The sequence below is a fragment of the Theobroma umbraticum genome, unplaced genomic scaffold (genome assembly GCF_002168275.2).
Source record: "Theobroma umbraticum cultivar Fairchild unplaced genomic scaffold, ASM216827v3 scaffold_86.0, whole genome shotgun sequence".
Classification (NCBI taxonomy): domain Eukaryota; kingdom Viridiplantae; phylum Streptophyta; class Magnoliopsida; order Malvales; family Malvaceae; genus Theobroma; species Theobroma umbraticum.
In genome coordinates, this window is record NW_018397263.1 from 6,322,927 (window position 1) to 6,334,040 (window position 11,114).

General features: G+C 30.3%; 2 protein-coding genes across 3 annotated transcripts; both read right to left on the minus strand.

Moving 5' to 3' along the window:
- Window positions 1-161: 161 nt before the first annotated feature.
- Window positions 162-3,524, minus strand: LOC110420826 (uncharacterized). The gene is made up of 7 exons (XM_021434202.2): window positions 3,362-3,524; window positions 2,985-3,136; window positions 2,522-2,604; window positions 1,568-1,729; window positions 1,107-1,217; window positions 685-751; window positions 162-600 (listed from the first exon to the last, which is right to left on the minus strand). The coding sequence occupies exons 2-7, from the start codon at window positions 3,106-3,108 to the stop codon at window positions 320-322; spliced, it is 828 nt and encodes a 275-aa protein (XP_021289877.1). The 5' UTR covers window positions 3,109-3,136; window positions 3,362-3,524; the 3' UTR covers window positions 162-319.
- Window positions 3,525-4,387: 863 nt separating this feature from the next.
- On the minus strand, window positions 4,388-7,582 carry LOC110420865 (L10-interacting MYB domain-containing protein-like). 2 transcript variants are annotated; one of them, XM_089784241.1, is made up of 5 exons: window positions 7,485-7,582; window positions 6,003-6,376; window positions 5,791-5,923; window positions 5,348-5,688; window positions 4,388-5,264 (listed from the first exon to the last, which is right to left on the minus strand). In XM_089784241.1, exons 2-5 carry the CDS (start codon window positions 6,333-6,335, stop codon window positions 4,707-4,709), a joined length of 1,365 nt encoding a protein of 454 aa, XP_089640367.1. In that variant the 5' UTR covers window positions 6,336-6,376; window positions 7,485-7,582; the 3' UTR covers window positions 4,388-4,706. The 2 variants fall into 2 exon arrangements, with proteins under 2 accessions (XP_089640367.1, XP_021289928.2); XM_021434253.2 differs by having other exon boundaries at window positions 6,003-6,343; window positions 7,485-7,574.
- Window positions 7,583-11,114: the final 3,532 nt, after the last annotated feature.

The following is an 11,114-nucleotide window of genomic DNA, read 5'->3' on the forward strand; positions in this document are numbered from 1 at the left end:
GCCATATTGTGCCAAAGAAGCTGTTATTATAACAAGGCACCTTAGTTCAAAATTTTATTCTTCAGACATCCCCTCTTCTTGTTTTGATGAAAATCCAACGTTACTGTCCAAAAAGGATTAAAAAACCAACGAAAATTATGAAATTCTACAATTCTAAAACAATATCCAACCATTTAAAACTATATTTCAGCACCACCTCGGACTAATACAAAATTTCTCATGCCTCTAGAGCTTCACTTTTTCTACAAGGCTAAACTACAATCTTTTCAGCACCTCAAATGTTATTACTAAAATGCAGAACACAAGCAGGGGAGACATCTCATGCAGCGATGCCACTTGGCTCCTGGCTGCTGCCTTTGCCTTTGCGGTTCCAAATAGGAGTGGTTTCGATAAGCTTATGGGGTACAAGCCTCCTTTCCCGCTTAGTAAGCTTGCGAAACTTGCTCACTCTCAGCCTGGCTATCTCAGCCTCCTCTTCAGGGGTCATCTCCCTCACCACCACTGTTAGTCGGCACTCTGGTCTCTCTTTAATTCCACATTTCCCTTTAGCATGGTAGGAAATTCTCTTCTTATAAAATCCCTTTCCGACAAATGCCTCCGCTGTTTATAAAAATAAAAAATGCAAAATGAATACAAGCACAAATACTCCCAAGTGATATACACAAGTTCATTTGCACTACTTACCAACCAGCAGACGGTCTGGATCCAGTCCATGATTATGGGTAGCATTTGCTCGAGCAGAGTGAATAACCTGCATGGCATAGGTTTTAATCTAAAATGTTAGAACTCCATTTTCTGCTGACGATACAAAAGTATCTTCCTTCTGAACAACAATGAAGATGAAAAAATAAGTAAAGAGAGGGCAAAAGACACAAGTACACACCCATGCATCTGCTCGTTGTTGAGGTACAAGAAATCACTTCTCCATCAATGCTTTCTAAATAGTATAGTGGTTACAACTATATGTTTCTTTTCCTATTCCTTCTTCTAAGTTTCCTTTTATGACACATAGAGATGAGTTTTGGCTAGTTTCCTTTACGCCAGAAACTACACAACTACATTAAAAAGAACTACAGTTCATTAATAGGCCAGGATGGTTCAATCACCTGATAGACAGTTTTAGCAGCACGCTTTACCGTCACTTGCAACTGCAATAATGCATCCTCAACACGCATACCACGAACTAATGCAGCAACCAAGTTGACCTTCTTAGGACTCTAAAACAAGCGAGTCAGCAATAAGTTAATTGAATTAGATAAGCAACACCAGAAACAATGGTAATGCAGCATCATAATGGCAGTTAAGGGTTTTACAGATGTTTTTTCTTTTTCCTTTTTGTTAATCCTGCTCTAATTCAAACCATTATTTTTCTCTTTTGAGAAGTTGAAAGTAGGATCAATTGATTTAATACTGAAATTTTCACCAGCTTTATTATTGGGAACTACCTTAAATGCAGCAAAAGCATGGCCAGTTAACTCATGTAGATATTGAGGCAAATGCAGCTGATATTGGAACTATATAAACAGTTTAAAATTAGAATTTTGTTATAATTGTTTAGGAGGTATACCTGTTTTATGTTCTTTAACACTGCTTGAACTTTTGAGCGATTAGGAACAACTTTCTTCTCTTCAGTCTTTCCACTATTTATTGCCAAAACAGGAGTTAATGGTGATGAAATGGGTGTCTCTTCAGATGAACCTGCTAGTAACTTCCTTGAAGTTGAAATTCCCTATGCACATAAAACATAAGAGAAGTTATGGAAGGAAAAAAAACAGAAAATAAAAAGAATTTAAGGAAAAACATAACAAACTCCTTTGGCTCAGATCAGCTAATGATCTACACTCAAAAGTATTGCCCAAATAACTTTAATATGATTCCACCAGTTGCAACACAAACATTGTAGATACTACAATAATGGACTTCTCGTCACATTGTTGAAAACTTGTTTTTCATCAGTTAGGAGCGACCTATTGATCTTCAACATAAGCGAGACCACTTAAAACCATGGGAATTGTCCAATGAAGGAAATTTTACACCGACAAACAGATAAGGAAATCTGATCATTTCTAGATCAGGTGCCATTGGCAATCGATATCACGCTGAATAAGTGTGAATCAAGATCAATGATATACAACATTTCCAACACAAGAACACAAGCACCGAAAGAATCACTAACTACATCATCAAAAAGCAGGAAAGCATATGAAATTATTATTGCTTTCCAAGATATTATATTATATCCTTGTTCTCCTACCTGTGTATATTTTTTTTCATTACTATACAAAACAAGGCATCCCAAAAATATGCATTGACATTCATGAAATGTCACAAAATCTACTTCAGATTTCATAACACACTACATTAGGAACACGTCTAGTTTTTTTGTGACTCGAACATCACAAGATTCACAGCTTCTTTTTGAATTATAAGAATGATTTTATTAAAATAGACCTCAAACAGCCAAAAACATCAAATTCACTGAAACCATCATATCAAATCGGAAAGAACAAGTTGGCATTACCAACTGTTGGAAATACTGATATAAAGGTGTTGAAATGCTAGCAGAAGGTGATCTCCACAATCTCTGAATACTAGGCAATTCACCTGCATAAGTATTTCAAATCCTTTAATACTCAAATTCAACTCCCTACTCACAAACAGGATGAAAAAAACATAAATTTAAGAATTAACAGTAAAGTCACTTGAAATTTAGCGTTATTATACAAAGAATAAATATAAACCCATGTTTTCTTTCTGATTCATTGCTCCAAATTTAACTTAAACTTCACATAAAATTTAGACAAATATTAATCAAGTAGAAGATAAGATCTTTAGGCATAGAAAGAAGATAAATAAATGCAGTATTAACAGTTAAGTCACTTAAAATTCAATCTTTTTTACATAAAACGAAAAGTACCCCTGTTTTATTTCTCAATAACTATTCCAAATTTAACTTCACCTTCACCCCAAAAAAAAAAACTAACCAGTTAAAAAAGAGGAGCTCAAGCGACAAGAAGATGAATAGTTGGCAGACAAAGTATAGTTATGTTCCAGTCTTCTCCCAGCTTGGCGAAGTACACATTGCAAATGTCTCTGCCACCCCACCATCTTTTGGAAAAGATTTTCTCCTTAAGGACTTTTCTCAAACAGGTAAGAGGAGAAAGAAACAACCCAAAGTTACAATGGCAGGAGCCCAGAAGCCAAAAGACACAATAGAAATAATAATAATAATGGGAATAAATAGGAACCCAACTAAATTTATGAAGGTCAAATTAAACAGAAAAAAGAAATTGAAAAACTTGAAAATCCCAGGAAGAAAAAATGGAGTAAAAGTTGAAACTTGGAGAGTTTGTTAACTTACTGGTTGATTATCATAAGAAGCTGAGAAGTGAGAGATCGCTAGTGGTGAAAGTGGGGAGTCGGCTTCCAAAGGAAAATGGCCTGAACTCGACCAGGAATGAAAGCCTAAAAGGGCCCCCTTCTCGGGTTCCGATAGTAATTAAAACAAAAGAAAATTGAAAAGGCCTTTTATTCTCAACAGTGTCCTTAAAACCACGGGGACTTAGAAATAAAAAGGCGATAAATAAGAAAATTAATTATGGTGATTTTGTTGAGGAGGGGCTGAATTGTGAGTGTAAAATAATCTTTTTTATTTTGACTTTTAAATAAAAGAAAATAAATTTTTATATGAAAAAGAAAATAAAATTTTAACATAATAAAATGAAACCAATTAAAGTTGTGATGAATATTTTTTAATTGAATGTTCTGTATTACCCAATCTCATTAAATAAGATTAAGATATTTTATAATTGAATTTGAATAGAGTTTGAGCGATATAACTATTACTTATTATGAGTTTAAATAATGATTTTAAAGTACCCACTATCCAAATTCTATTGTAAATAATTTTTTTTAATATTAATTTTTAGTTTTATCTAATTTTGTTATAACTTTTTTCCAATTAATGTAACACTTATTAAAATTTATTAATTGGTCTAAGCATGGTTTTAAATTTTAATTTATATTTTTATAAACTAATTTTAATTTATTGATCAATTTTCATTATTTAAATTTATTTTAATTGAGTATTTAATAGATATAAATATTTAAAACATAATGTCTAAAATATTCAAATACAAATTCGAAAAGCAATTCAAAAGTTGTTTACTCTATCAAATAATAAGATTCAGATTATGATATCTGAAAAATAATAATTAGCTTACCATTGAAGAGTGACTTGATGCCCAAATCTTGCCAAGAATTAAAAAGTGAACAATAAAAGACATTTTCAAAAAACTTAAAAGACCTTTTTAAGTAGTACATTTATCTGTTGGTTCCAAAATGAATTGGAATCTCCTTTCTACAAATTTAAAGAGAAAAGGAAAGAAGAAGAAGAAGAAGGAATCAAAACCTTAGAATTTCAAGAAATGGTTATATTAGTATCAAGCCCAAAACAATATCTTAAGATTAATATAAGTGGGCTCAATGTATTCAAACTATTAGTAGCTTCCATCTAGATGATTAAACCATCAAACAGAGCTTAAAATGCAGGATCCTTATCTGACACCTGCTGGTTGCTTAAACTAGTATGATTCCCACAAGTTCAGCCACCCTATTAGGGGGTTGATAAACTTATATGCTCAACTCTTTGCTGAGTAAAAGAATACATAAATCCTACACCTTCATCAACAAATGTTACCATTTCGTTACTGTGGACGAAGCTTTCTCATCAACCACTTCTTTCTTAGGGAGGCGTCTAACGCTAGGAACATCCTTGCCCTTCTATCATCCTCCAAAAAGTCACATGCGTCTAGTAACAAATCATCATCAATGCCTGGTATGGCCTGGAGTTCCTCAATTACTCTATTTGTTGGCGCATTTTCATTCCCTTTCTTCCTTTTGATCGAGGTAACCACAAACGCCATCTCTCGTAGCGCATTAGCCATACCATCTTCTTCACTTCTGGCCCTTTTAGGTTGATGTGAAGTTCTTGGCATCTGAGATTGGTGCTTCTTTTGTTGTTCCTGTAATTTACTACCAACAATTGGAGCTGAGACTTTATCATGCACCTTTTTAGCCACCTTGATGTTAATAGTTGGCTTTGATCTTCCACCGATATCCTTAGCAGGGGTCCCATTCTTGCTACTCATATTGCATTGCAGAATTCTTTTTTCTGCAGGAGTAGATTCATTGCGGCATATGATGCACATAATATCATAACATGGCATTGATTTGTTTTTGAATCTTCTAAATTCAGGATGTTCCTGCATTTATAACTAGTAAGCTCCTTCTTGTCCAATATATTTAACCAAAAGGATATGTGGTGTCAATGCAATGCATTTTGTACCTTAACATATTTATTCCAGACACAATCATCAGCTATCACCATTTTTTGGGTTCCATGCCAGTGAAACCCTTTTTCAGTAAGCAGAGTCTTTATACTAGCATACTGGCTCCTCAAGATCTTATAGCGATTTTTCAAGACAGCTCTACCATGCTGCAATCCAAATTTTGCATTAAACAATGTGATCATGCTCACCCATGCCTTTTTCTTCAAGGTACAGCCAACTTTATTCCCTTTATGCACCTGATCCAGCATGAGCTCAAGGAAGTATCGGTCCATTGTTGGTGTCCAGTCAATTTTTGAGCGATCACAACTGCTGGGAGTTTTATCATCTGCTCCTTTCTCTAATATGGTTGAAAAATAATATTCAAAATCAATATCTATTCTAGTTATTAGTTAAGTAGAAACCATACAGCAATAGTCCGCTATCATATCACAATACCCACCTTCATTCTCAAAGTCTACATCAAAACATGAAAGACTGTATCTTCCATCAGCAACTATATGCCCACATATCATGCACAACTCTCTGTAATATGGCACAACTTTTGTTCTGTATGATTGCATATCTGGGTGGGCCTGTAAGTTTTAATGCAGAAAGCCAACAGCAATTTTAGTTCCATATGTTGTTTTGAAAGATTCAAGTAAAAGTTTGTACCTTGAGATACTCATCCCACTTATTGTTATCAGCTTTTACCATCTGCACTTCTTCATCCCACTTAAATCCACTTTGATCAAGAAGAATCTTCATCTCATTATATTGCTTCCTCATTCGTTTGAATCGGTTTTTCAGAACATCAATATCATATTTAAAACCAAACTTGGAATTAAATAGAGTTATCATATCCACCCACGCCTGTTGTTTAAATGCATGACCAGTTTTGTTCCTCCTTTGCACTTGCTCCACCAAAAGCTCAACAAAATACTGATCTTGTGGTGGCGTCCAATTGGCCCTCACGTTGTCAGTGTCACTCAAAGAATCATGATCCATTGCCTTGCCTCCAAGTTGAAAGAGTTAACAATCATAAGAAACTGAATGCAAGTAGCAACGAAACATGCTTGAGATATTTAATACACGACACATTAGTCGAACAGGTGCAATAAAAAAGAGAATCATCAATGAGATAGAGAAGTCCAATGTCTAAATCACTCTAAGACTTCTTTCCCCTCCCAAATCCCTTCTTCCCCTTCTTTAGAATTCTAAAATATACCATTCAGGGGAATAAAGAAGCCACATATTTGCTAACACAATTTAGTATTCTGTTACAGCTTGGTAGCAAGAAAACAAAGATTTTAGATTTCGTTGATTTCTTATCGTTTCATGACAAAAAGTGAACACTTTTCTAACACTACCAAATCCACAAAAGCACACACCATTTTGCATAACCTTCATTATCCTCTTTACGCATTGAACTATTACCGCTAGCATTACTATGCAAACTATAATATTTCTCCTTCTTCACCATTGTCATCATCACTATACCACCATATTTCAGCAACCTAAGCCCCAGAGAAGGCCGCCTTAGGAAATATCTTATTATTTTATTTTATTTCATTATTTAAACTAATGACATTACTATGAGATTACAACTGTAGCTTCCCATCGAAAAGCAACGAATGGCACTGAACCAATTCCTTGGTTGATCACCAAAGTTTCTTTTTGAAAAGCCAAGTAAATGATGATTAGCAAACAAATAAAATAAACAATTTTATTGTCAGTTAGAAAATTATCATAAAAAAATCAATTAGAAATCCAACCACCTAACAACCCAGATAAAATTAAATTTTTTTTAAAAAAAAATCATTTTCCGAGAAACTGACACATTTCAGGATTCCTATACTTTCTCAACACCTAAACACAGGACAACATAAACGTTTAACAACGCAGCTCGCTCAATGTTCTTCTAATGCTCTATTGGATTGACGAGCAAATGCAGGAAAATCAAAGACAATGTTTCAACGTAATCTTGATTTTTCTTTCCAAGATTTTTAATGAACCGAAAAGGAAGAGAGAATAAGCAGATCGATAACCAAACAAAGACGATAATAAATACTAAAATGTATCAGTAAGAAAAAGACAAGAATTAAAATGTAAAAATTGAAAAAGAAAAGCACGCAGCGTTGAAGGATGGCAGGTTACCTCTTTGGCTTTGGCTGGTTATGGCTGCTGCGAGGAATAGGGTTATCCATGGATAAGAGAGGAAAAAGCCGTGTTTGGCTTGGCTTTTCATTTTTTTCTTATCCCCTTGGAGATTTTTTCAATTAACTTAGAATTATTAAATTAAAAAAAATTATTTTGAGGCAAAATATCCTCCTATTAATTTTTTTTTTTTTGAAAATAGAGATTTTGTTATAATCTGACCTAATGATGATTTGGAGGGGAAGGAGGAATGCCAAAAGAGCATACAACTCCATATGTACGGCTAACACTAATAGGTTAATAAATTTAAATTAGGTAACAATGGAAAAAAAAACAAATAATTATAATAATTTACTACTTGATAATCTCAATAATTTGTATATATGTAAAATTATTGTAGAATTGTAAGGCTTTAATACTAAACAAGTAAGTTTTCTTTATATTTGCGAGTGAAATAATTTAATTTCCTCCCATTTGAATAATGCCATTGAACATTTTAAGTTTTCAAATATAATTTTTTTTATATAAATTCAAGTAAATTTTTATTATTTTATTATGTACAATCGAGTCTCTTATATTTTAATTTTAGATCAAGTAGATATTTATTATTAATGGTTACCTAATTACTTTTTAATCAATATTATTCGTCATTTTTAAATATTAACATAATCTTGATGTGACATTGATACGAAGGTGAATTATATTTAATTATTATAAAAAATGGTACATTTATGAAATTGTGACCTTTTCAAAATTTATAAAAAATTTTATTTATTTTTATACACTCAAAATAATTTTTTATTTAATAATTTATATAAATAAAAAATAATAAAATAACTCCACAAACTCTTCTCAACTTTACCTTAAATCATAATTAAGTTCCTTCACACCTCTTTTTCTCTCTTTCTTTTTCTCTTTATCTTCTCTTTTATCTTTTATTTGTACTTTACTAATTTTTATTTAACTTATAATTTAAAAACATTTCATTCTATAAAAAATATTTATGAGCTTGGATGATGACCACTCACCACTATTATGTGAAACTAAAAAGAGATAAAGGTTTTTTTTATCTTTTTTAATTTATATTATTTAACTATTTATATATTTAACTATTGTGTGAAATCTTATATATTATATTTATATATTTATGCATTATAGTTTTATATTTAATTTTTTAAATTTAAATATAAATAAAATAAAAATATTAATTGTTGGCTGCATTAATTTCTCTAAGAATTGATTAAAGTATGAGTCAGTTGAAAACAATTGATAAATTTTTTTAAAAAAAATATGCAAATCGTCCAAATTATTCTCCTATACTTAAAACACCAAGCCTAATAAAAATTGTATAAAGAAGACTTTGAAACTAATTGGATGATGAGTTTTTTTACAGATAATTTAGTTATTTATATTGAATAAAATATTATTAGGCTTTTCAGTACAGAATCAATAATTAATGAATTTGAATCTATGAAATATCGTCAAACATAACTTTCATAAAAGACTATTATAAATCTTTATTTACTTATTCCTTTTTATTTATATGTTATATAAAATTATCTATTATATAAAATTCAACATATTAGCTTTAAAAATTTTTAATCTTTATTCCTTTTCGTCTTTGGCTCCTTCAAAAAAAATTAGCTAGCTTTGTCTCTGAAGATGAAAATATCACATAATTATGTATTTATGTCATGTTATCATCATTACAACATGTCAAGGTTGTGTGAAGTAAAATGACAAATAATTGACTAATAACAATTAGTTAATAATTAATTATAAAAATTTATCTTATTTAAAATAAAAATATTAAGATTTAACTGAATGTAATAAGAAATTAAAAAAATTAAATATTTTATATATTTTTTTCTTTTGTGTTGTTTGATTGTTGGAAAATTTAAAAGGGAAAGGCCAAGCGATGGCTTGAAAAATGGAACCCAAATTGTAAAGAAAGAAGAAGGATGCACAGTGTTTCATAAATGAAAATACCAACCAAAGCTTTGTTTTCAAACTTTAATACAGCAGCCAACTAACCGAACCTAGTTAAGAGCTATCTCTTTCAAACTCAATTTTTGAAAAATATGTAAATTAGAATTAATAGACTATTAATTTCGAATTCAAGATGCTATTGTTAGGGATAAACGGAGCTGCATGTTGAGCCAACGCTCCCTTCTTCCCCTCCTAACCTAACGTCCACCAAGGGAAAATGGATGGACCCACCTCCCCATTTTGTCTCCAATTGACCCTTTAAGAATTCATTCATTAATAAAATCATCTCCATTGTTTTTCAATTAGTAGTAAAAAATCATGGTTGTCGTTTTTAATGTGCAAAGGGTAGGCGTGGTAATTGCGCAAGTATAAATTGTTGATTTTTAAAATAAAATCATTTTAAATTTAACTACAATCACAAAAATTGCCAAATATTAATAAAATTATAATCTTCTTTTAATCAACATGATAAATTAGTTAAATCTGTTTGCCTTTCTTTTTAATTCTTAAAAGTTGTACTAAATATAACTAAATATTATTGTGCAATGATATTTAAATGCAAAGTCAGAAGTATTTAATGCATTTGATATTTAAAGTCAAACCCACTAAACATTTAAGTGACATTTGGAATGAAGGAAGTATAAGTGCATTTTTTGTAATATGTCAATTAAATTATATTGTAACATTTATTTTGTAATAAATTACTATAATATAAGATTATAATGTAATCACATTATAATCAAATGGATGCAATGTGATTATAATCTAAAACCAATACAATCAAATTATATTGTACTTTATTAAAGCATAATCACATTATGCCTTTTTTATTCTTATCTATTAAGATTTGATGAAAATACAACTATCCTCTTAAAAATGTGATGGGGTTAATTGTCAAGTTAATTTCGAATGAAAAGATAAGTTTATCCTTTTGATATTTATTTCTTCATATCCTTTTTCCCTTTGTTTTTTATCTCTCTTTTTTTGTCTTAAAGAATTTTTGCTTTTTAGTTACAAAATTATGAAATTTAATTAGTTATAAATTAGCTTGATATATTTAAGTAGTTTGAAAAACATCGTTAATTTCTATCAAATGAAATTTTAATTAAGCTAAATTATAATTAAAATTTTTATTAAATATAATAAATTATATATAATTTAACTGAAAAAGTAATTGTCATCCATGAAGTTTTATTGAAAATAAACTTCTATTTTTCAATTTGATAGGCACTCTATCTCTCCTGAAAAAGTAACTGATGTTAGGAGTCAAATACGAATATATTTGTTTAAAGTTTACTTTAAATACTAAGAATACCATTATTTTGTTTATTTTTCCTTTTCCCCTCATTTTTTTTTCATTTCTATTTTTTATTTTAATCAATTTCTTTAAACTAAACTTTTTTCCGAATTAATAGTAATTAGATTATTTTAACTAAAGATAATTTACTACATTTTTTCCAAAGTTAATATATATCTGAATTAAAAACAGTTTAAAATATTTAATATGTAATTGAAGTAGAATATAACTTAATTAAATTGTATTTGATAGAATTAAAGATGATTTTAAACTTAATTAAATCTCACAATTAATTCAATTTCACAATTTTATAGTTAGAAATGTCTTGGATTAAAAAGAGGAAA

Excerpts from the sequence above, each read along its gene's own strand:
- LOC110420826 (XM_021434202.2), bottom strand. The coding sequence starts at position 3,108 with ATGGTGGGGTGGCAGAGACATTTGCAATGTGTACTTCGCCAAGCTGGG. Across the intron at positions 2,605-2,984 it reads GAGCTCCTCTTTTTTAACTG|GTGAATTGCCTAGTATTCAG; the intron begins GTTAGTTTTTTT and ends ATACTTATGCAG. Across the intron at positions 1,730-2,521 it reads ATCAGTATTTCCAACAGTTG|GGAATTTCAACTTCAAGGAA; the intron begins GTAATGCCAACT and ends TTATGTGCATAG.
- LOC110420865 (XM_089784241.1), bottom strand. The coding sequence starts at position 6,335 with ATGGATCATGATTCTTTGAGTGACACTGACAACGTGAGGGCCAATTGG. Across the intron at positions 5,924-6,002 it reads AGTGGGATGAGTATCTCAAG|GCCCACCCAGATATGCAATC; the intron begins GTACAAACTTTT and ends TAAAACTTACAG. Across the intron at positions 5,689-5,790 it reads TGTAGACTTTGAGAATGAAG|AGAAAGGAGCAGATGATAAA; the intron begins GTGGGTATTGTG and ends CAACCATATTAG.